At 37.7% G+C, this 24506-nt stretch overlaps 1 protein-coding gene across 7 annotated transcripts in view; it reads left to right on the top strand.

Annotated features, from left to right (window-relative positions):
- Positions 1-24228, top strand: part of FABP6 (fatty acid binding protein 6) — a 43882-nt gene extending 19654 nt beyond the window's left edge. For 6 of the 7 annotated variants that reach the window (XM_064520862.1, XM_026118614.2, XM_026118612.2 and 3 more), the window contains exons 3-8: positions 15079-15151; positions 15934-16017; positions 19834-19938; positions 20813-20988; positions 22923-23012; positions 24099-24228. In XM_064520862.1, coding sequence (XP_064376932.1) covers positions 15079-15151; positions 15934-16017; positions 19834-19938; positions 20813-20988; positions 22923-23012; positions 24099-24152 — 582 coding nt within the window. In that variant the 3' untranslated portion in view covers positions 24153-24228. The remainder of the gene's footprint in view (positions 1-15078; positions 15152-15933; positions 16018-19833; positions 19939-20812; positions 20989-22922; positions 23013-24098) is intronic. The other variant, XM_026118609.2, reaches the window with a different exon arrangement.
- Positions 24229-24506: the final 278 nt, after the last annotated feature.

Raw genomic sequence — 24506 nt, 5'->3', positions numbered from 1 at the left:
ATAACCATGAAAAATACACTGGATTTGAATATTGTAGAATTTTTGTGTTTTTAATAACTCAAAGTTTTGGTAACAAATAAGGGGTTTTTTTTATTGTTTGCTTGGTTTTGAGTATAACATTCCTTGAGATCTTTGTTCAGGCAGAATTCTCATTGATTTTAAAAGGAGTTTGCCCAGCAAAGAACTGAACAAGTACACAGTAACGTCCTTGGAATTTTGCCCAGTGGTTTTCACCTGGCAGTGTCCCTTTATGCATATTTCATAACTTAGCCTACCTTGTACTTGCAGGCATAGAAGAACAGACTTTGCAACTGTCTCATACGTAAATACGAATGATTTAAATGCTAGTGTAAGGTAGTTGACTACATTATAGTAGTATTTTATAGTTCAAAACACTGGTGTAACCTGTTGGCTATTTTAATACTTTTTAGTTGGGAAAGCTGATACTCCTTTGGTTGTTTGTCATGGGTTGGAGCTCAAAAATATATATGAATGAGCTTCTTAATTTTTTACTACTGTAGTGGTGTGAAATTTTTGCAATTTTAAGGCTTTTTCCCTCATGGCATAAATCTAGTATAAAAGGGCTTCCTGTTACCTGTTATGTTTTTTCCCTCAGAATAAAATCAAGCTGGCTGACTGACCCAAGCTTGGACCAGTGAGAGTCCATATCAATACTGTTTAAACTTTTAGATCAGAGGCCAGGCAGTATTTGTCACATTGGTAGAGAGATTTTAATTAGAATTTGACCATAGTTTTGCTTTTTCTACACTAATCTCAATTTGTTTCTAATTTCTGAAGTCACCCAGGGTGAGTCAGATCCGGTCAGGCCAAAATAAGCTCTTGAATTCTTCCCAGATGATGGAAAATATGAGTCAATTCAGAGACTTAAGCAAGTAGAGACAGTCATCATAGGCATAAAGCAACCACAAAACTTTATATGGTTCAGTGGGAGAGAAGGTCCACCCAGTGAGTCAAGATTGAGTGTTACTAGATTTCAGGGCTCTTCTGTTAGCAGAGTTGGTGAATAGTGAGAAAAGGTGGGAGAGCTATGAATTGTGACCAAAAAAATGGACTGATGCTTATGTTGTGTGATTTTTTTTTTTCTTTACTTTAATCTAAAAAATAAACTCAACAGGGGAACAGATTTCAGCTGTGACTTGGATTTCGGTATTCTCCTGAGCAGAGAGTAGGGTATTGACAACATGGGAATAAGCAGCAAACAGACCTCTTTAGAGTCAAAAGGCAGGTGAAGATGCCCTGACATCTTACACGGTTGTAGCCCAATTCAGTGCATTCATTGTCACCATTCTTGCAGACTGTATCAGCTTGGGTATGCATATTGCAATTGATAACTGTGCTTTCTCAGTAGTTCTGGGAAAAGCTGTGCTGCTGTTATACACCACAGAGAATAGTTATTATTTTTCACAAGCTGCAGTTGGCTACGGAAAAACCTTTCATGCAGAGACCTAGGAAACAAGAGAACTTGCTGTAACACAGTAACACATCAGAAGAGTCATGTTTGAATCTGTTTTTTTTTTAATAGAAATACTTTGTTGCTGTTCATGTTCAGTCAAAATATAATGTGTGCACTGAGTCAAAAATCAAGAAGAATCTATAATATGGTGTTGACTCTAAGTGTGAATAGTAAACTTGGTGAGAATTCCTTACGTAATGATGATTTTAATTTTCAGTCAGATATGTACCAAGACGAACCCCTTTGCTTTTAGGCCTTTTCTTCTCATTTGTAGCCTATTGCTGCTGCCTCATTACTGCACTGTTCTTTGCTAGCGCAGTAAATCTGGAGGCCTAATGGTGCACAAGCCCCTCTGAGGACAGCACTGACTTTTAAAATATTCATTTCTATGCGGATCAGGGATATCCCAGTCTGGCTGTAATCAGAGGAAGAAGGAAGGAGACAAATAATCACTGAACATGACTGTTTAGGGAGCAATTTCTGTCAAAAAACAATCAGCGGTGAAGGTGGGTATGAGCTGGCCTTGCACCCCCAAGCACAAGTAAGAATGATGTGGGCTTGTTTCATACCCATAATAGTATAATTGCTTCTTTCTATTCCTTCATCCTCTAACCAGCTGCTTTTCCTCTGCTATGCTGACATGCCTGTTGTTTCTCTCTGTTAACTGCTGAGTAATGTAGGGGTAGTGGAAGGTGCCAGACTGACAGCAGTGGCTTCTGCACTTCTTTCTTATACCCAGAGTGCAGGTATAGCACAAGCCCTGACGATGCCCCTTGCTATGCTAGTGAGACTCAACCCTGACCTGCAGCGGCAAATCACAAGACAGAAGAGCCTTCAGGGCAGTTCACTTTTTGGTTATTCTTTTATTTGTCAAAATAGTGCCAGCTGTGGGAGTGAATTGCATGTTCGGGAAAGATCAGTACATCCTTGCTTCCAGCCAGCAATCCACACAGAGATCAGTTCATAGCCCGAGTTATTCCAAATGGAGTAGACCTTTGTGCTATGAAATCAGTTTGCAGCAAGTTTCCAGCCACTGGGAGTTGAATGGACTACGAAATTTATCTTGCCCAGACTTAATGAACAGTCATCAGGTAGTAATGTTCCTACCAATCTTGATCTGAATACAACTTAAAGCAGCGGATGGGTTTCATATCCCTGGAGTAATTTCTTGTGCCATCCAAACTTTGTCCAAGTGTCTTGGTGAAAATGATTTAAGCTAACATGTTGCACCTCATGTTGGCAAGCAGCTAAGAGCACATGCATATTGTTTACTGTGACTCTGTGGTAACATGTTAAGTCACAGTAATTTCATTGTGTGCTTCAGTCCTGTATTTTATCCACCCAGACACATAACTCTCATCTGCTGCTTCTTCTAACGCTTCAGGATAACAACACTAGTAAAGCAGTATGTCCATCATACCACCTTCAGTGAGGAAGGTCTCTAGAATTTGTGAAGAGAAACATTTAAACATTCATTTTGATAGTGAAGGAAATGCAAACAAAAAATTGTATGAACTCATATCTGACCCTATGTGGAAGAAAAAAAACAGAGGCCACAGCAACTCCAGAGCTAGCTCAGCCAAGCAATGTCACATAAAAAATTAAAGAGAAAGCTTTATTTGGATCATGTCTGTATGTAGGTCACAATGACTTAAAAGAGAAGGCAGTGACCAGACAAAAACCTTTCAAAAATGCCATTATTGTAAGAGAATGATTCTCTCTCAAACAAAAGACTGAAAATTAGTATTGAAAGGATTTCACTGTTCAGTGCTATTTCAGTTTCCAGTGCTATTTCAGTTTCCAGTGTTACTGGTTTCAGTGTTTCCATTAGAGACTGAGCAGAGGAGGACCTGCATTGATTGTGTTCTCAGCTTGCCTGTCTCCTGCTTGCAAGCTTATCCAGTGCACAGCAGCAGGGCAGTACAAAGGTGGTTCAAGCCATCTCTCTTTCTGACTTCTTGTGCTGTGGCTACCCCACATCAATTCCAGCTTGATCATCCCTCCTGAGGAATAAAGAAAAGAGATGCGAGTCAGCTTCAGCTACTTCTCACCCCAGCTCCCCATAGCAGTCTACGTTTCTGGTTTCCCTCAGTCCACAATTACAGGATCTGCACAAAAAACTCCTGTTACTCCTGCCTTTGTGTACATCATGCTGACCAGCCAGTAGCTGCTTTACTGATTCTGTGCTCATCTGCAAGAATTACTGCTTAAATCAGGGATCTGCATAGTCCATGCACCTTTTCTGAGCAAGCCAGTTTTCAGCTTTGACGAGCCTAAAAAGGAAGGAAGGCAAATCTTATCTAGCCCTCTGGTTTGCCTCTGTGTAACAACCAGAATAGCAGCATGTAAGAGTAATCTAATAAGCACTCCTTTTAGGAGAGGAAGCTGGAAGCAGGGATGCAGCTGTGAAGAGTTAGGGCACAGAAGGTCTAAATGCCTGCAGCTGAAGAGCCGTTAGTGGCACTTGGGTTACAAGCAGTAATGCTGTGTGGCAACAACATGGAAAGAAAAATCAAAACAAGCAAACAAGCAAAAGTATAAATAGGGCCTAAGTGTACAAATCACTTTTAGAAAGCCATATAGAAAAGAGCAGGTTGTTCTTGAAATCAGTGACAGAAACCAATAGATTTTCCTTTTAATTTTTGCTTGAAAATCCATATTATGTACGCAGATTCTGTATCACTGTCAAGGTATATTCATTTGATTAGAAAAAAAATTATTTTTTTCTATACCGGTACTTGGAGGCAACAATGACTTTAAGACATTGTGTAGTATTGGAGGGTTTTTTTTTTTTACAGTGAGTCACCTTTTCACAGACTGTTTAGATTTTTGAGAGAAATATGCTCTCAGAGGATGTTCCTCTTCAGGGAAAACTTTTTTTTAAATGGTCTTACATTTTTGTAAATTTTCTGCAGTGTTTTTAAAAGTTTGTTGTTTTATCATCTTATCAAATTACTGTTTTGAAACCATTATATTATTATTTTATTTGCCAAGAAGCTAAGAGTTTTGGTAAACTAACTTTTCCAAAGTTCATGTGCATAGTAGTAAACAAAAATCAAGGTGAACAACTCCCATTTTGAATCCTTGAAAACAGAATTTACTTTATAAACAGTTTAAAACATTTGAAAACTCTTTTCTAGGTTTGTGCCAAGTATTTTTTTAAAAGAGATGGGTCAAAAAGGTTGCATCTTTTTATGCCTGGATTTCCCTGCTATGTTGAGAGCTGGTCTCATTTGTGGACAAGGAAATTTTTAATTTGGCTTATGGGTCTAGGTAGAAATGCTTGATTCTATTGTCATGTAGTCATAATCTAGGTTGGAAGGGACCTCCAGAGTTCATCTGGTCCAGCCCCCAGCTCAAAACATGTCTAATTAGATCAGATTGCTCAAGGCCGTGTCCAGTCAAATCTTGAACACCTCCAAGGACAGAGATTCCACAGCCTCTCTGGGCAGCCTCTTCCAGTATTCAACCAACCTCACAGTAAAAAAAATTTTCTGGTATCTAATCAGAATCTCTTGTGTTCCCACTTGTGTCTGTTCCCTCTCCTCCTGTCACTGTGCTGCTCTGAGAAGAGTCTGACTCCATCTTCTCTCCATCCTCTGACTCCTCACGTAATTGTAGACCATGATAAGGTCTCCCCTTTGCCTTCATTTCTCCAAGCTAAGCAGATCCAGTTCTTTCAGCCTGTCCTTATACGTCATGCTCTTAAGTACATAACATTTCCACAGCTGACAAGAAGAAAGCTAGGCATAAAAATATAGGCAAAACAGAGATTTAATTGTGTAAGAATAGCTTTAGTTGTGCTTATTGCTGATTCCAGTATCACTGAGTGGGAGACATGCTCCAGTTTTGGATTAGCTCTAATTTTTGCCATATGTTAGCCTTTCCTGATCATCTTTTCTCTTTTTCTATCATATGTCCACTTGGAGCAACTCTTGTCCCTCTTTTATTGAGCTCATTTTGTTTCTCCCCTGTCCTATCTGCCAAAGGCAAAGTCATGAAATACTTAATGTATAAAGCATTGCGGTAGACTTACGAGCCTAACGCTCAAGAGAGATGAATGGAGCAGGAGAACTGATATTTATCTCTCTTCGAATAATTGTCTGAGCCTGCCTGTTTTCTAGGCTCCAGAATACAGCAGGATTGTGGTTTACATCTGACACACCCATGCAGCCTGTACCATAACTGCAGCTGCTCACAACAGAGTCACAATAGTCCCAGTTGAAAGTGAGAGCTAATTTGCAGGTGTGCTAAGTAGTAGTGGACCCCACAGACCTTACTCTGTGACCTTCAGAAAACTATGAGCTTTATTCCTCTGGCCTTGGCAATGTATCCTTGTTTGTAAAGGAGATTGATGGCTTCAAGAGAAAGTGATGTTAGAAGTATAAAGAATTAGTAGCTAATAATCACAAAGGACTGAAGAAATTTGTATTTCAATTCTCAGGGATAGGTCTTGCAATACAAATCTGTATAAGGATGTCCTGAACCCACTTTTCTCCACATTAGCAAGTTAAGAGAGGTTTTTATGTATAGTCTGGACTTGCTACTATACTATCTTTGCATGCAGGAGTTGTTATCATGTCTTACACAGCATGAGCCTTTTCTACCAAGAAACAAAATGAGAAAATCAAGTGCAGGGAAGGCAAAAGGCAGCCTTCCCTGAACTGAGGCAATACTGTATTGCAAGGCAGTCATTAGCAACCTGAATTCAAACGCGGCCCCTTTGTCTGTGTTAGCAGTGAGTAAACTCAAGCAAAGATGACTGCGAGTTGTTTACAGAATCTCATCAGGTGCTTCTAGCAAAAGAAGAGCTTTAGAGGTGGGCTGGAGGCCTGCTGTTTCTGGTAAGGATAGCATGATGTTGTCAATCAAGATATTTAATAATCTGTCTCGCAGTTTTATAAGTACTGTAAAAATTCGAGTATTGTGCAAGAAGAGCTTGTGCCTTTTGATCTCTTTAAATCTCCTGGCTTTCGGAACACAAGCTTTAACTAACCTTGTAAGCTACAGGTTTTTGCACAGAAGTCCATCTGTGATGTATTTTAATGCTTTTTCAACTAAGAAGCAGAGTTAAAGTTTAATCACTAGATGGCAGTATGGTTTATGGCACAAAATTCCTCTATCTGATTTTCAGAGACTGCTCTGAAGGGCCATGCCTGCCTCTGGAGAAATGTTCACGGAAATTCAGACTGGTTTTAGAGACCCCTTGAGCACGCTCACCAGAGAAGCTGCAACAGTAATCCTGGCCTCTAGGATCTTGCATGCACTGGGGATCCAGACAATTTTTAAAGCCATTTAAATTTTTGTGCAAATTTTGTCAACACAGTGTCTGAGAAAACAGAATATCAGGTAGTTGGCACTCTCTCCAGTCGCTGAAGTAAGCAGATTTTTAAGCATCCTGAGAATGATCAGTGTTTTGTATGCATTACCAAATTTACCCTTTCAAAAATACAAGTTTAGGTTAAAAATCAAGAGGATTTTTTTTTAATGAAGTATTGTCATTAGGTTTTCTTTATTTCCTAGTGCTTTTTCATCGTTTAGGAGGAGAACAGGTTTTGTTTATCAAATGTTCTTTAAAACTACAAGATACAGAAACTTTCAAGTGGAAGTTCAACTCTTCAAGCATTTTACAGATTTTTCTTAAAGCTTCCTTTTGGAATCGGAAGGAAAATATTGCTTATTCCAGGAATTAAGAGAGTTTTATATCTGCATTGGTTGATTAATACCAGCAAATTTATTGCTGACTGATTCCAGAATAAATAAAACCAGGATAAAACTTTTCAAAGAGGGATACTACAGGCTAGGTCTAATAAAAGCAGTGAATAGAACAGACAGATATAAAGATCTGATTTTTGGAACATTTGAAGAAACAACACAGGATTTGTGTACATTTTCTCCACTACAAAAATATATTTATTTCTCCTATTTAATGTATCTAAGCAAATATAAAGAATTTTAACTATTGCAAAATATTTAGTGGGATGTTACTGTGTATCATATATATCAAAGCATAGCTTACACCAAAAAAGTGTTTAGATGCAAAGAAAATTGACTTTTGTTATACTTCAGAAAGAGAAATACATCCCTCTCTGCATCACGTTTTCACTTTCTCTGCTCTTGCACAGTAACCCTGCATCAGTATTTTTACTGTGGCACAACATTATAAACACATTGCCAGCACAGGAAAAATACACTCAGAAGTTGATTTTTCTTGTTTGCTTTTGAGATTTTTATTTCAAGACAGAGTCCTTGTTTGGCTTATTGGGGTGGCAAATAGCTTATCATTGTCACTAGGTAGCTGTCAGTTCCATCCAACTCTTCAGCTGGGCTGCAAGAGATTAGAATAGAGGAAAACTTGAGAGGGTTAAGGAGATAGCAGGAATTAGTAGACATGATTTTAAAATAAAAGAAAAATCAACTGCAAAACAGATACATGTTCAAAGAAAAAAGTATCTAATTTTTACATTCCCCTTAACTGAGATCAGGAATTGCATCTTAAGAAGTCCTGTGGGACAGCAGAATTTACCTGTGCGTGGGGCTTATGCGCACAAATAAAGCACCACACTGTGCGAGTGCAGTAGGTGGAGGTTAATATTCTTCAGTTCAGAAAAATTAGCAAAGACACGAGCAATGTGTTGGAGAAACTATAATAGCTAAAAGATGGATGGGTGTCTTGTGTTTGTAACAAACAGCAGTGAATCAGGATTTCTGGCTATTAAGCCAGTCTCATATAACCTGAGGCAAACTTTATAATCTGTATTTAAAATAGAGTCCTATTACTTTAACGATGGAGGGCTGAGGAACAGCAGTCTGGAAAGCAGGATGCATAATGAAGTGTATGCCCTGTTTATTCCATATATACTGAACTCTGAGTAACCCTTGCATTATGGAAGCTTTCCTGGCAGGCCAAGTGGAGAATCTGGCCTCTCTTTAGCTCTGCAACTTTGTGTGTTTGCTTCAGTAACCACTGATGATCCAAATATAGAGATGCTGAAGTTACAAAAGTAAACCTGTATGAAAATGAGGAGGTCATGAAATTTCAGTATCTTAAGAAAAATGAGATTTTGAAATTTTCTGTGTTGGAAATATGAAAATATTGTGTGTAGGTATTTTTAATAGAAACAACATGTCTCAGAATCAGCGGATTTTATTTCCATTTATTGGAATGACCTAGAGTGTTTTCTCTTGAGACGTTTAAACACAGAACTATTTTTAAGTGGAGGGTTGTCTTATTGGAGCTATAAGTTAACCCCTGAAAATGCTCTAGTTAGCCCAAGCTACAGGACAAAAATGAAGAGAAGAACTGCTATCAAGTTAGAATTATTAAAGGATGCTTTATGTAATATGCATTAATGGATTTGAAATCAAAGATTTCACACAAATTTTTAAAATATTCTTGTTTTAAAGCAGATGAAAAATACTTTTTTCAGTAGAAATTGGGAAATTTTATTTAAAAAGATTTATATTAATTTTGTAGAAGCAGCATTGTATCTAAAAATAATTCCAATAAAAAATTCCTGAATAGCTTTATCTAAGCTTGTATATTAAATAGAGACAATAATGTAATTGAGCATCCACACTTTAAATTATAAATATTTTCTATGGGGGTGGCTATAGTTATACATTCTATTAAGCCAGGCTGACCATGGATATGGGAGCAATTCAAACTGGTCAGTGATGAGGTTATTGAGATCCTTGCATGTCTCTCTGGATGTCTGTCCCTCTCTTTCAAGACATCGATCCCTTAAAATAAAGGAAAGACAAGATAAATACCTGGAAACAGTAGTCAAAGCTAATGAATTTTCCTCTAAACAGTACAAGGCAGCAACAGAGACAAGCAGAAAAATCAAATGTCTCTATGCTTCAAAATGTGGCCATCTTTATAAACATGTCCTTACCACTGCAGATAAGTGTTTTGTATTAAATAAATGTGACACAAGGGGAAACAAACTGAGACAAAGTCCTGCAAAATGCTGAACATCCCCAGTTCCCATCAGATTCTCAATTAGTACAAGGAAATACATTATCTTGTAAGACTGTCTAGTAGTGTAATGTTAATTAGACAATTTAATGTTTGTCATTAAAAATCATTTTATTATGCATACTTGTAGCCTATGGTTAATAAGTCAATAATGTGTTCAGAAAGCTAGTAAATTGTAAAAGGCCTATGATTTGTTTGTAATTTTTATTTAAGAACTTTTAATTTTCAATGTTCATAATATTATATCATTGTGGATTTTGAAAGCCTGTCGTCTGTACAGCAGATAACATTTATATAGCATTTAAAGACTTGTATCATTTTATAACATGATTTGTTTGTGAGAAACAGAGCAACTTTTAACAGAATTCCTGTAGAAAGAACACGTTAAAACCTGCTGTTACATATTGTTCTTTCGTAACTTGAGTAAACTCAGTTAAAGGCAAGCTCTGTACAATATTGCTCCAAGAAAACCGAAACCAACATCACGTAGAATGACCTGTGAGTTGCTTGGTTGCTTAGGCGGAGCGAAGCATTGTGTGGCTGTTACTGTGCAAGGAGTGCTATTTGCTGGAATGCAGTTGTAGGGCACTGCAGAAGAGGTGTGGGAGAAACAGGAGTAATGCTGTAAAATATGCAATGAGTTCAGTGCATATGAAAATGCAGATGCTCTGGGAGTGGTTTCAGTAAGCTGTCCAGCTGTCAGGACAGGCCTGCTGCCACCAACATCCGTGCAGAACTCAGGTTTATGCTGCAGAAGTAGGATTAGTCTCTGAACCATGAGTCAACGTCTGTCCCTCTGCCTTCTAAGCCTCATTTGAATAGATTATGGATGTGATTGTGCAAATCCTATAGGTAAATGTAGCTGCTGAGAGAAAGATCCTAGAGGCTGATATCTTCCCAACACATTGTGGCTAAGAAAGAATTGGAATTTTTTAATTGCTGTGTGGTGCTGACAGCTTATGTCAGAAGCCTGCTTTCCCTTCTCCCTGCCATCAAGCTACTACTCATGTTAACTGCAAATAGAGTACACATTCATTTCATAGTATCATGTAGCTTTTTCTTCCCTTTTGGTGGTGACTGAGGGTTGCTTAGAAGACTGCAGTCACGTGGCAGAAGTCTCCAAATTAGACTAGATCACCTTGAAGATAAGCTCCCATTTGAAGCTGTGTTGTCCTGATGTGTCAACAAGTACAATCATATAGAGACTATCAAGTAATAAAATCTTTATAACACATCACATGAACTACATAGATAAAGGGGGAGATGACTATTGGTTTAGTCAGAACTGCCAGAAAGAACAGTTGTAATGATTCCTGTCTTTAGGAACGTCAGATGTTAACTTTAAACCGTAGTTATTTTCTGTTACAGACATCAAGTATTTTAGTGTAAATATGTGGAACAAACACATGTATATAGAGTCAGTGTCTTTCGCTCAGTGTGCTTTTACCAGCAGAAGATTCTGCAGATAAGCTCGAATTATATCTTCCATTTTAGCGACTCTTTAAAAATTGCCTCTATCTGTATTAGACTAAAACCATTTAAGGCTGAAAATGTTCCATAGTGATTCTTAGTCCAAAGATGATATTTCAAAGGAACCTGACAGTTTTGTGTGAGCCAAATTGACCGTAGCCAAAATGATTGTTACTGTGTATTGGCAGATTACATACATGAGTCAAAAGTGGCATTACAAAAATCTTCAAGTCATGTCTTTTAGTCATTACTAAAACTTAAAAATCAGGATAACTACCTACTTTTACTATCAGTCCCTATTACCATTAAATTGAATGCAGTTGGTAAGATGAGTATAAGGTGTGAGGGAACTAATTAAAGGGAAGAATCCTGGAGGGGGAAGAACAATTAGATTCAAGAGAAGTCGCTGGCATCAATCTTATTACAAAGCTAAAATATTTTAGTATATCCATTAATGAGCTTGATATAAAAGGTTGAAGTGTGCCAATGAAATTTGTTGTTGAGTGAGAAAACATTATAGGTTCTGGCAACTTCTGTTGCAAAAAGATTATCTGAAATTGGGGTACATGAAGAGGAGTACTAGGATGATGATAGGATGACAAAATCTGCAATTTGAGAAGTGTCTAACAGAGTTTGTCCTGGTTTATTTAGCATAGCAAAACAAAGAGAGGAAACTCCTGAGAGAAAGGTGTAGTACTTCAGAGAAGGGGCAGTGCTGGCACAAGTACAAACAGGTTTAGAATAACTGAAATAATTTAAGCTAGAAATTAAAAGAAGATTTTTACATACCAGGAAGTAAACTGCCTGTTAGAATAGCGAATACAAGAAATCCAGAGTGCTATCAATTCTAAAAGGGACTGAAGTGGTAACAGAGATGTTCCTCCCAGTTCTTTGTTCAGCTATTTGCCGAGTCCAAAGGTGCTCATCTGATTTATTTGGGCGTTGGATTCTGAAGAGCAAATGGAATATACTAATTTGAGTTCAGAAAATTTGTACAGAACCTTAAGCTTGTAGAAAATTCATCCAGTGAACCTGAACTAGGCACCCATTGCTAGCTCAATTAGCATCAGCATAATTCTGCTTTTTACTCCAGAACCATATTTACATTTACCAGTTTGGATTTCTTTACTCTCTTAATATAGATCATTAAATATAGCTCAGACCATGATTACAAAGACCATTTTTCAGTGGCATAGCCACCTTGTGCAGATCCTGCACCAGCTGCTTGTTCTCTTTTCCATGCCTGTACTTCCATTATGCCAGTACAAATGTCTGCGTGATCCTGTGATGAACTGGATCAAAGTACTGATCCAGCTGAAAAATACCTTTTTATTTTATCCAGGGTACTTTTAATCCAGATCAGCTCCTTGATTTGGTTGCTACATTAATAGTTGTGCCACACAAAGCAAGAGGTGACACAAGAACAAGCTAGGGTTCACTTGAGCAACGTAAGCAGTGCTGTCGTACCCCCAGCCTGTGCTCAACCACTGTGTGGTTTGCAGTCACAGCTAGGCCAGTGATGTTGATGAAGGTGGTGTCATTCCGGTCTTCCCTTCCTCCTTTCTTGTACCTCCTGTTGTGCTGGCATGGCCTGACATTCGTTTAGCTAGTTCAGGGAACCAAATCAGCTGAAAACTAAGGAAACCAGATGAAAAATAATCTTTTTTTGTGGGGGGAGGGAGTGGAAGAGGGTTAGTTTTCAGTCTTTTTGGCTGTCTGAACCAGACCACAGCAATCCCATTGAGATGGCAGTCAGAGATTCCCCTGCTTATGTTCCCACCTGCCAGCTTCTGGTAGGATCGTTTCCTTGCTGCTTTCTTTAAGCAAATTCTACCCTTCAGAGTGCCACATCCAAGGCAAGGACAGGCTGTACTGTGTCACCTGCAGAAGTCCTGTTGGAGCTGGCTGGAGCATTTCTGTTATATGTTCGGACACTGTGCAAGCATTAGATTTTCAGTAATTCAGCCACATCTTGTTGGTAATTACTTTTCTAGTGCTTATGAGTTTAGTGTAATAACACCTAGTACTAAATGGATACTTAATAAGGCAAAATTATAATAGGACTCCCATGGAATTACACATTACATTAACACCAAATGAGTTCATTCTGAATTCATTATGAATGATTACTCTGAATACCAAAGGAATTAATAATCATTAGCCATTTACTATGGAGGATTGTTGAATAATTGCCAGATACAGCTGTATGAAGAATTTACAGCTTTCCTGATCAAGTTTCATTCTGAAAGAATCATTTAAGGGTAACTTTCTTTTCACTGGAGAGTCCCAACTTTTATTCTGAATCTGTACTCCTTTGTTCAATTGCATTCCAGTTTTAAAAGCACTTCAAAGATAGTCACTCATCCTACTTCATTCACTAATGGAATTACTTTCCTTATCTCCATTTTGTCTTTGAGTGTCTCTCAGTTGGCTTTTATACAACACATCTGAAAGGTTAATAAACTTTAAAGCATGTTGGGAGACATTCAAGGGCAGGGTGACTCCAACATGACAAAAAGAATGCAAAGGCATTAAATTTATGACTTTGTGGCAAGTGAATTGTGAAAGTAAAGATATCCTAGGCTTTTGATACGATTCTTGAAATTTCCCTCTGTTCCTACTGGCATTTGAGGACTCAGCTGTTTTACATATCAGAGGTAGCTGACTTGAGAGACAGAGGGAGTAGAGCTTTAGATGAACTTTTTCTTCGGGTATAAGCTTCTGCAAGAATTTTACTTCTCTGACAACTTAGTCATGCTAAATGTCTGCAATAGTCACACAGTTTCCACTCACAGACTCTTTTTGCAAGATGAATTCAAACACAGTGGTGAACATTGCGCAACCTGTCATTTTAACTAGTAATTTGATTCCTGCCCACAGTTCTGACAATATACATCCAAATATAAGTTGTGCTATGTGCTGATGTTAGATCAGTGGCTCAGAAAGGTTTCAAAGGCAGGTAAGCACAATTGTGAATGCTTCCCCCCCACCGCCCCATGGGACAAATTAAGGGACAATTTCAGTATTAAAAGCCTGTGCACCTGAAGCCTCACAGAATAAGGCTGTGCCTCTTCCTTGCACTCTGTCTGCAGGCAGTAGTTTTTGGTGTAAGTATGCAAATCCGTATTTGTATTTCACTCTGACCATTGAATGCATTTAGTGTTAGTGGGTTTTACAAATGGCACTCTGCTACAAATAGCATTTGTACATAAAGTTAGATTCATTAAATTGTTTGTGTTGAAATCCTAGCTGTAGGTAATTCCCACTGCATTCATGGGAGCCAGCATTGGGCCTTTAATGCATAATGTTTAATTAAATCTGTATGAAACAGCCCAGTGGTTCCACATGTTGTTGCCAGTGTTAGCAATAAAAATATATTTGTTTTAAACAAAGGATAATGCTATCTGATATTTCAGTCATGTCATAATCTAGTGTTTAGGACATCATCATCCTGTTGAAATATGCCTCAGAATGAAACAAAGGAAGATAAATGCCTAAATACATTTAACATGACTCTTATCAAGCTGATTACATCTAGCTCAGGTGGGAAATTTGTTACAGTCAGCCAGTGAGGAGACCGGAGACTCAGCTTGAAGTTTCAGCTGTGGCACTAGGCTAATTACAAACCCTGGCATGCTTTAACTGAAGGCCAGGGGACTGTGCATGGGTGAAGGCGGTGCAGACTGTACCAACACGCTGAGTGCTGGAGTGGGCCCGGATGGTTGGCCGCCAGATGGCAGACGCCGTCTCGTATGGAAAATGATACTCTGTTTGACCTACATAGAGAACAGCTGCATCTTCCTCTGTTAGAAAATAATAGATAGTGCCAAGTAAACTGAAGATAATGGCCACATTCTGAAAGCTGTGCTCAGCTTTTACACCTGGAGCTTTTTATTCTTTTGTCTTACTCCATTACAATTCTTACTTTGTGCCAGGTAGACAACTTTTTTTTTTCCTCCGGTCTCAATTGTAGCTGTTTAGTTCAGTTGGATTTGAACTGAGTTCTGTTAAATAGATGTATAACATAACCATGCATATTTGCAACAGTGTGCAGATGCCTAGGTTATAATAGATGGAATGGATTAAATACATGTAATCCTGTGTATTTTGAAAAAGACATGGATAATTTTATTTTAATTTATTCTTTTTTTAGGGGATAATTCTGGAGTTCCCTACACTATTTAGTTCTGTGTCCAGCCCAGCAAGGATGAAGCATTGCTTGGAAGGTATGCAAAAACAAAGAGAGGACAACATTACACACTCACAGCCCTGAAGAGGCAGGAAATGCAAAGTGTAAGATCATTAAGTGGATACAATTGTTTAGCTGAAACTGAAAAGGTAGGAAATTGAATGGCTAGCCTTAGCAATCATGCAAGTGACCATAACCTCAGTAGAGTCAGAGGGCCTTCATCCATTCATTCCTGGAATAAACATTGTCCTGACTCAGTATTTGGGAGATTACTTAAATTCTTCATTCTCCAATACACTATTGAATTTCCATACAGGAATAAAAATAAGGATTTATTTCAGAATTAGCGAGCAGAAACATGGGTGCAAATTCACAGTGCACATTAAAAATCCATCTGCATGGACAGGTACACGCAATGCCATGTTTGCTCAAAAGTTGTTCTAAAATGACTCTTCCCCAGAGCAAGCGCAGTTACCACCACCATGTAGTTATATCTTTATTCCTAAACTCCCTTGGAACTATCATGTACGGAGTGGCTTTCACCTCCTTGAAGGTGAGTAAACGCATACTTAGTGTGTGTCAAGACTGACTCACCCAGTCAAGTAGCTATTCTTCTGTAATTTACTGTACTATACACTGGCTCCATGCTCACCACATTCCCAGTGCAGACAAGCTCCAAGTATTGTGCAGTTGTGTAAATGTCAGCATTTTTATATCACATTTCAAGAAAGCTATCAATATAATTTGATCCTACAAAGAGAGATAATGTAAAAAGTCAGGTACAGTTCCTATAATCTGGTTATCTCTTTCCTGTTTCAGAGAGCTGTGGTGTTTTCTTATCTACAGTTAGATCCATCTTCCAAGGTCTCTGTGGTATTTCTACACCAGTGACGTTGTCTCCCGGTAAGTTTTTTGTAAACAGAAGAGTTTATGGCTTGAGTTCATTTACCTTCTTTATAGGGTTATTCATGCAAGGCTTCTGTCTGGTACACTGAGAGCCTAGTGCAAGACAGAGGCCTTCAGTGCTCCACTAACCTGAGGACAGTCTGATCAGTCACCCACTCCCCAGAAGCCCCGCTGGGGCCAAACACTGGTTACCTTTCTGTATATGAAACATACAGGGCCACTTGGAGAAGGCAAGAATCTTAACCTTGAGGATTTGCTAGTAAGTTGTGCTAAACAGTAGTCAAGATTCTCCCAGTCCATTAGAGGAGCTAGTGTAAAACTCCCTCAGTGTCTGAGTGTAATCAGTCATTCAGAGCTTTCATTGTTTGCTTCTGTTCTTACTAAGGCCTTGCTTATTATAAGGATGCTTAAATTAATCTGCCATCCTTTAGACAATGGATTAATACCTGGACCTAGGATTTACTTCTGGCTACACCTTTTGTGTAGCTTTGACAAGTCACTTTTTCTTAGTGTTTCAGCTTTCTCATGTATAGAATGGGGTTGATGATACCTTCCTATAAATGGTGTTTTCAAATCTGCATGAGTGAAACTACTTGGTTTTTGGCCTCTATTAATGACATAAAGTAGAGTTTACACTACTGTAGCTTTACTAGTCTCTACTTAGCCTCAACATGGCACCAGGATCTGAGGTTTCTCTGAATGTGCAACCACCTCTTTGTTTTCCATGCAAAAATTATTTTTCTTCTTATATTCAGGGCCTAAGAATCTGAGTCCAGCTGATAAAGGGTGTTTCCTTTCCAGTGGTCTGATCCTGCACAATTGTTCATTGAACTCAGCAAGCTTGGGATTAAGCTGAAGGCGTTTTAATTAAAAATATAAGTGTCAAATATGATTGCAGACAGACAGAATCATCTTACGGACTTTTTTAAAATTAAAGATGCAAAGAAAATACTGGCTGTGAAATAAATTTCTGTTTTTGCGCTGAATCTTGTGTATTTGTAACTGATACAGAAATCTCCAGTTATGTACTTTTCTCCCACATCCTTGTGTTTTGAATGCTAATCACAGAACACAGAGAATGTTCACAGAGGGAAGGTATATGGCTCTCTTCTATTTCCACTATGGAGACATCCTTTTAATTGCATTCAGACAGCAGATGGCATGGCTTTTGTGATGGCATAAACTGTAGCACAATCTAGTCAGCCACTGCCCAGCATGGTACAATTTAAAGCTGAGTAAATATGGAGGGGTGAGGGGTGGGAAGGCAGTAATTCCTAGGACATTTGTTCCATTTTTATTTTACAAATTGACTGTGATTTTGTTATGCCTCCCTCATGTTCACTTTCTGCATCTGTTCTAGAAAATTGCTTAACTGCCAGGAACATATACCAAAACCAATAATTTAAAAAGATTGTTATCAACTTCAAAAATCACATCTTCATCTGAAAGTTTTGTATCTTCTTTTATAAGAAGATGCAAGATTTTGAAGTTACTTTCTCTCTCAGACTTCAGGAGGACAGTAGGTGGAAAAAGAACAGAAACAACATAAATTTCCAACTAATAAGCATGAGGCAAAATCTTTTCCAGTCCACAGATGTAATCTCTCACAAAACTGACTCATGATTTTCTGAAGCTTTTTCTAGTCAGAAAATTCTTTTCCTTTAACAGTTCCTTTCCTGCCTGATTCAGAACTCTTCATCCACCAGTCAATATGTTATTCTGGGATCCCTCTCATTTTTCCCTCTCTAGGGAAAAATTTTGAAACTGCAGAAATTTTTATAGTACAGGAAACATTTTCCTATTCAAACCTCATATGCATTCTGTAATTGGTTTAAAAGCTGTATAACTGAGGGAAAAAACAGGCATTATATAAAAGAAAGCTGCTCCATAACTAAAAAACATCCTTAAAGAAATTAGAGAGGATTTTTTCCTTTAGCTGCAGTATGCTCTGACAAGTAATATGCCATGTGCATATGTATATATAGCAAGTCCATTTAAGAACAATAAAAAACCTTAAAAACCAAATGACAGATCCTAATGTAAGGAGTTATTGTTCACACTGGTATTCTGATAGAATAGTGTGACAAAATGGTCAGTACAGGCTGTCCTATTTCTAGCTCCCCTTGAATTTAATGCTAGTATGTCATCAGGATATAGCCAGTAGGTGCCCATACTAGAAAGGACCTCTAGGAGGCAAGATTCACTAGAAGGCATAGTTCTGTCTTAACACAGTAAAACACTTTGCAGACTATATGTGGTTTACAACACGCAGGATTTAGGGCACTGACTGAGAGAGTGGACAGTTGACTGTGTAAAGTCAAAGACTGTTATTGGTAATAAAACTGTTAGATGTAGCAATATTTCTAATTTGTGCAGTTTTACAGTAATGATGCAATACTATGACTTACGATATTTGATGTTTTCCCGAAGTTCCATCCCATGAAATTATGCAGTTATTTGAAAATATTAAGGAATTTCATCCTGAGATTCGCACAGGATCATTAGACCTGTTGTATCTCCCCTTCTCTGACACAGTGGAGTATGGAGAAGCTTATTAGTTAGAAGTAAATTAAAATATTCTATAACCGTTTTTTGTAAAGAGTACATGTTACAGAGTAGTGGTGGAGTTTGGTGGACCTTTGTTTTCCATGTTTTAAATCACCCAGCTTGTGTTTCTGTTCTTCCTCTGATCAGTTTCTTGACCCTAGATAGATACCTTCTCGCATTAGCATTAAAATACTTGCTTTTGAGAAAAGCAGGCAGCTTTACATATAGCAGAACTTGTTTGGAAGCTGTGATATATTTCTTCATACTTTTATACAACTGAGTAAACAGTTAACAAAATATTTATTTATTAGTTAACAAAATAAAATTCCAATACTCTGACACTGTTTGCATGTAAATCCTAGGAAGGTTTTTATTCAGATGAAAACTTGTTGGTCTATATCCTCAGCCAATGGAGCGATTTACAATATACAGCAGCTGGGAATTTCCTACCCTGCTGTTTCTGTGTGGCAAATGATTTGTTTGGCATAGGCCATCTCCTCTGTGCATTCTAAATTGCCCAGCAGACTCCCTGACTTTTACTATGCACTTACCTTGCACAAATCAGAGCTCTGATTCTGCTTTTCCAAAATAAGTGTATTTTTTGTGCTTTATGCAAACGTTTGCTGAAAATATGAAACGCTGTCCCTTGATACTAAATAAGATATGGGAAGATGGTGCCATGCACTGTTTTAACATACTTCATCCAACTAGTGTAAATATTTCACAGTTGTTTTCCCCATGTAGAGTTAAGATATATGCAGGTGCAGTAATTTCCCCAAAACCTTGGTATTGCCCAGGTCCTCACAGGGTTACTTAGGAATCTGTGCACTTTCCTTTTATTTTCATATTTTAACTAATATAGGATCTCCTTACAAATATAGCAAGGTCATGATATCAGGTCATTGCTTTGAAGCTATTTTCTCTGTCCTTCTTTATAACAGATTTTACCTTTATTCCATACTGTCTGCAAATCACTAGAATCTTTGAGTTATATATATAATGCACTGTTTAAATATGCACTAAAACCAAAAACCAGCATTTGCCCTTGATTGCTGCTTATCTAGAAATTACTGACAGGGATCTATAATTGATTTACAACCTTAACTTTCATACAGGTCAATGCCATCTATGTTAGTGACTCACATATTTAGATCATAAAAGTACATTTCCAAGAGGTGTGGAGTATAGGTGGGCTGAACAGCTTGGGCTGCTTTATAAAATGAGAGCCTTGAGCCATCTGCACTTACCTATTCTTCTTTGTTCCAGCAGCTCTTCTGCTCTACCAGCCATATCACCAGGGCAACATGGCATTCACAGGCAAATATGAAGTAGAAAGTGATGAGAACTACGATGACTTCATGAAGAAGATTGGTAAGTATATCTTGGAAAGTGAGTCTTAGTGGTTGTAAATTAATTTAAAATACTTAGAAGAAGGTTTGCGGGTGGGCTTTTTCCTAAACTGTGCTGGAATCAGCAGGAGCTGAGACTGGTGAGAGTGCTCTGCACTTCAGCACGGAGAATCAGTTTTCACCCTTATTAAAGAAGCACTGTCAGCCACAGGAAATGGTCCTGTTCTGCAGAAATAGTACTCCTTTTCAGTGGCAGCAGAATGAAGGGTTAAAATATTTGCAGTATAATGATCATGAAGATCACTATTTCTGTCCTCAGTATTCATCGGTGAAAGTATAAATTTGAATATGAAAATAGTTGTCACTGTCTTACACAGGAACAGATTTTTGTGAATGTTTTCAGAAGACTGACTCTGTAAGCCTGTTGCAGAGATTACCATTGTAAAGTCTCTCAGCAAAACTAGAATCTGTGGACATAACTTTGGAGCTTGCATTCATTTATTTAAACATTAATTACAAGTAGTAAATAGGTATTTGTAGCCCTATAGCGCAGACACAAGTTCACACACATGACATTTCATGAATGTGCATATGTAGACTAAGCAAGCAGAAGTAAACATTTATCTTGTATATACATTATTTATATATGTATTCTGTATATAGTTTCTAAGGGAAAAGGAAGCAAGACCAAAACCTATTATATTAGCAAATGTATTGATGTCCCTGTATCTTCCTGTATAGCAGTATTTTAACCTCTGATCTTCGATAATGCTGTAAAAAAAAAAAAAAACTTCAACCATCAATTTCTGAGAAAAAATATACCATTAGTGTGCTTCAATTCAAATACAGTTAGTAGGATATTAGATTTGATAAATTGCATGTTTTTACTGATTAAGGTATCCCCAGTGACATCATAGAAAAGGGAAGGAATTTCAAAATAGTCTCCGAGGTGGTACAGAATGGAGATGAATTCACCTGGTCGCAGCATTATCCAGGAGGCCACTCCATGAACAACAAATTCACAATTGGCAAGGAAGCAGACTTGGAGGCAGTGGGTGGTAAAAAGTTCAAGGTAAATTAATTTAGCTCAAGTTCTATACTGTCTCAGTTGTTATTTCTTAATTTAGGTTAAAAAAAAAAAATCAAGGCACTCAGGGACTTCTTCCTTACCTTGTTTTTTTGTCTATTTGTCATCGCTTTTTCTGTTTGTCATAGCTTAGAAATGTATATGTTTATTTTCTTTTCCTGAATGTCCCTAGCAAAATATATGCCTGATTTTAGAGAGCTAGATCTTCAGAACTGTATGTAGTAATAAAGAATGAGCGTAGTGACAAGCATCCACTGGTGTCATGGCTCAAGCAAACATACTGCTCATTAAAATTCCAAAGAACTGGTTGATAGCTGTCGTCTTTATCCAGCACCATACAGCAAGTGGAGCATACCTGTGCCTGACAGCAGCGCTCATGTTTAAGTCACCTGTGCCTGAGCCTTAAGAAAAGGACTGTGGAAAGTGAAGAGAAAAATGTCTCTGTATCCTTCCTATTGGAAATACGGAACAACTTGCAACTTAAGGAGCCTCTAGTGTTGAGGAAGCTTACCTAATGTTTTCATACTTAGGGTAATGAATCAGAAGATCTTGATTTTTTTCCTGTCATGACCAAAAACTGCTTACAGGAGCAGCTGCATAAAGGTTGCTTTACTACATTAAATCCGTTTAAAAGGATCAGACAGCTGGGAAAGCTAAACTCAGCATTTGCGAGGTATCTGGAACCCTACAACAGATCATTGAATAGATGCTTTATACATCCTGAAGAGACAGGAAAACTAGCAATTGCAATAGGAGCTGCAGCAAACTGAGAGAAGCAATTGCACTTCATGATTCCCAGAGTGTTCTTTTAGTTATACCTTTCTGACTAAGAGAAGAGAAAAAAAAATCATGTATGTCTTTGGTCTTGAGAAATCCTTGTGAAACTTAACATATGGAACAAGATACAATTCTACTTGGTCTACTGTGTCAACTTATTACAAACTTTACATTTTTAAAATATTAAAAATTCCATCCTTCTCTTTGTGCCCCTGGGCACTTCAGCAATCTAAGGCATATTACGTAGCCAAAGATGGAGGCAGACTAAATGACTCTCAATAGAGAAAACACTGCCTTTTAGTGTAGTGCCACTGCACAGTACATAAATTAGTAAGGTTGTTTCCTTATATCTGGTAAAAATATCCACTCATCTCTTCATTTTGTAATTTTTTTTCACAATGTGACTGGCTAATCTCTTTATGACTGAAAGCATAGGCAAGACTGATCTTGTGATGGAACTGTGTAGCTTGTTTTGGCTGTCAGATGAACTGCTGTAGTATTTGTGCACTTTACATATTAGCATCCTGGCATACTCCTGCCATACAAAAGTAGGTCTTACAACAACTGGCACATACTATAAGAGAAAGATGTGACTGCAGACTGTGCAGTCATGTTCATCTATATTTGAATGAGCTGGGTGAACCCTAGGTTCTTTTCATACCCATAGGTATGAAAGTGAGCATCTAGGCTAGATTTGTGTTACTGGTCCACAGTGACTTCTGTGCTGCTGCAGGCATGGTATCAACATCTGAGAGTGCTACTTAAAAATTAACTCATAAAATTACACCTTTTACTTTACTGTCAAAACAAAAGGACCACATAAAACCTTGAGAACTGAACATGAGAAGCATAGTCTGTAATCAGATCATTTTTGGGTTTATGAATGAAGATTGTCTGTGACTTACTGTGTAAATATGGAGCTTGCATGTATTTGTAGTTCAATATTTTTCTATTTAAACTGTGAAAGTTTATATTTAGGAACTAAAGCACAAGGATTTTTAGACGTCCTCCTGAAGGTGTATCTGTAATACACAAGTTTTATAAGTTTTAAAGTAAGAACATTAAACATTAGGTGTTTACAGTGCATCTGAGAATATAAATACCAGTAAGCCCAAAGAACATTAAACCTTTCCCTATTACAGGCAACTGTTAAAATGGAAGATGGCAAAATAGTAGCGGATTTTCCCAACTATCATCATACTGCAGAGATTTCTGGAGGAAAGCTGGTAGAGGTGAGTTCTCAAATATCCAGATTACTTTAAAGGATCTTAAGATCAGCAGCCCTGAACTTTGAGTGTATAACTTTAAAAAAAAAAACAAAGCAAGACTGTTAACTAACTTCAGTCTAGATAATCCTGTAAAACTTTGGCTGGTTTGATCCGAAATGCAATGAACAAGCTTTTTATCATGCATTTATAATGGCTTTGTAATGAATCAGGTATCTTAGGCACAGATACACAGTTTTACAGCTATAAGAGACTGGAGTGTCTGAAATATTGCCAAATGTCTGTATTTTTGACTGCATTCATTATGCATATGCCTCAGGAATAGAAAAAAATAGATATATAACTTTTAACCTGCTACTTAATAAGTACTTTTTATAAAACTTCATGAATTTTGTTTCATTTCTGGAAAACTATCTTGCTAACTCCTAACAGAATGTCTGTAATTTCTGTAACCCCTATTGATTTCCTCAGTCTTACCAAAGGAAAGAATAAATTCAAAAGACGTTGGATTTTAAATAGCAACCTATTTTATCAACCATAAATTCATATGGCATTGGAAGATTACCAAAATTACAACAATACTTACCAGAACTTGTAAAAGAGATGGAGTTCTGAAACATACTGATTTCCGATTCTCAGATATCTTCCTGAGTTGTGACTTATGTGTGTGTTAGTGACATATGTCTGGGTGTGTCTTCAGCAGAGACTACCCACAAGTAATCTGCTCTATGAATCAAGAAAGGATTCTCACCATCACTGAAAGTGATGCTGTCAGTCATTTGGTTGATCTTCAGAAACAGTATCTCAGTTGTCTTAAAAAGAAGAATACCCAATAATATCTTGGAGTTGGTGATAGGCAAGTCCAACACAGAATACATTTAAGTTATCCCTAAATCCCTGTTTAGAAATTGTACTTCTTTGTCATGTGAGAATATTCTTGCACAGTGTATTTCAGAGTAGACTAGGACACACCAAAGAATAAGTCTTGCTTCACTAAGGGGTAGGCTCTGTGAGCTATCTACCATGTCCTTTCATTTATGACACTGAAACTCCAACTCTGTTCAGCCATATTTGGTTTGTTCTTTATTCCAGATTTCTACTGCTGGTGGTGTAACCTACAAAAGAATCAGCAAAAGGATTGCTTAAGACAGTAAAGCCAGTCCTCCAGTGCACTGAGAAATAAGCAACAATACAAATAAATAAAATACAGTTCTGATCTCTCTCTTTGCGTTACAAACATGAAGAATTTTTTTCAGAGTAATATTATTCCCAACATTGGTACTTACTCAATTCCTAAAGATCTGATAAAAAAGCCTCATAAAAATCACAAGACACAAAGAGCATTTAGTGATGTTGCTCTAGTCCAAATGTTTCAGGATATAATTTATACTTGACATACTCAAATGTTGTCTACCAACTATTTAATAGGTCTCTTCAGCTTCAGACTAGAGAGTAGGACAATATTCTGCCCAAGGCATATATCAAAATGTAAGACCTGAG

This window comes from Dromaius novaehollandiae, chromosome 15 (genome assembly GCF_036370855.1).
Source record: "Dromaius novaehollandiae isolate bDroNov1 chromosome 15, bDroNov1.hap1, whole genome shotgun sequence".
In the NCBI taxonomy this organism is placed as follows: Eukaryota; Metazoa; Chordata; class Aves; order Casuariiformes; family Dromaiidae; genus Dromaius; species Dromaius novaehollandiae.
The sequence above is the reverse complement of the archived record's forward strand: the minus strand, read 5'-3'. Positions and strand labels throughout refer to the sequence as shown.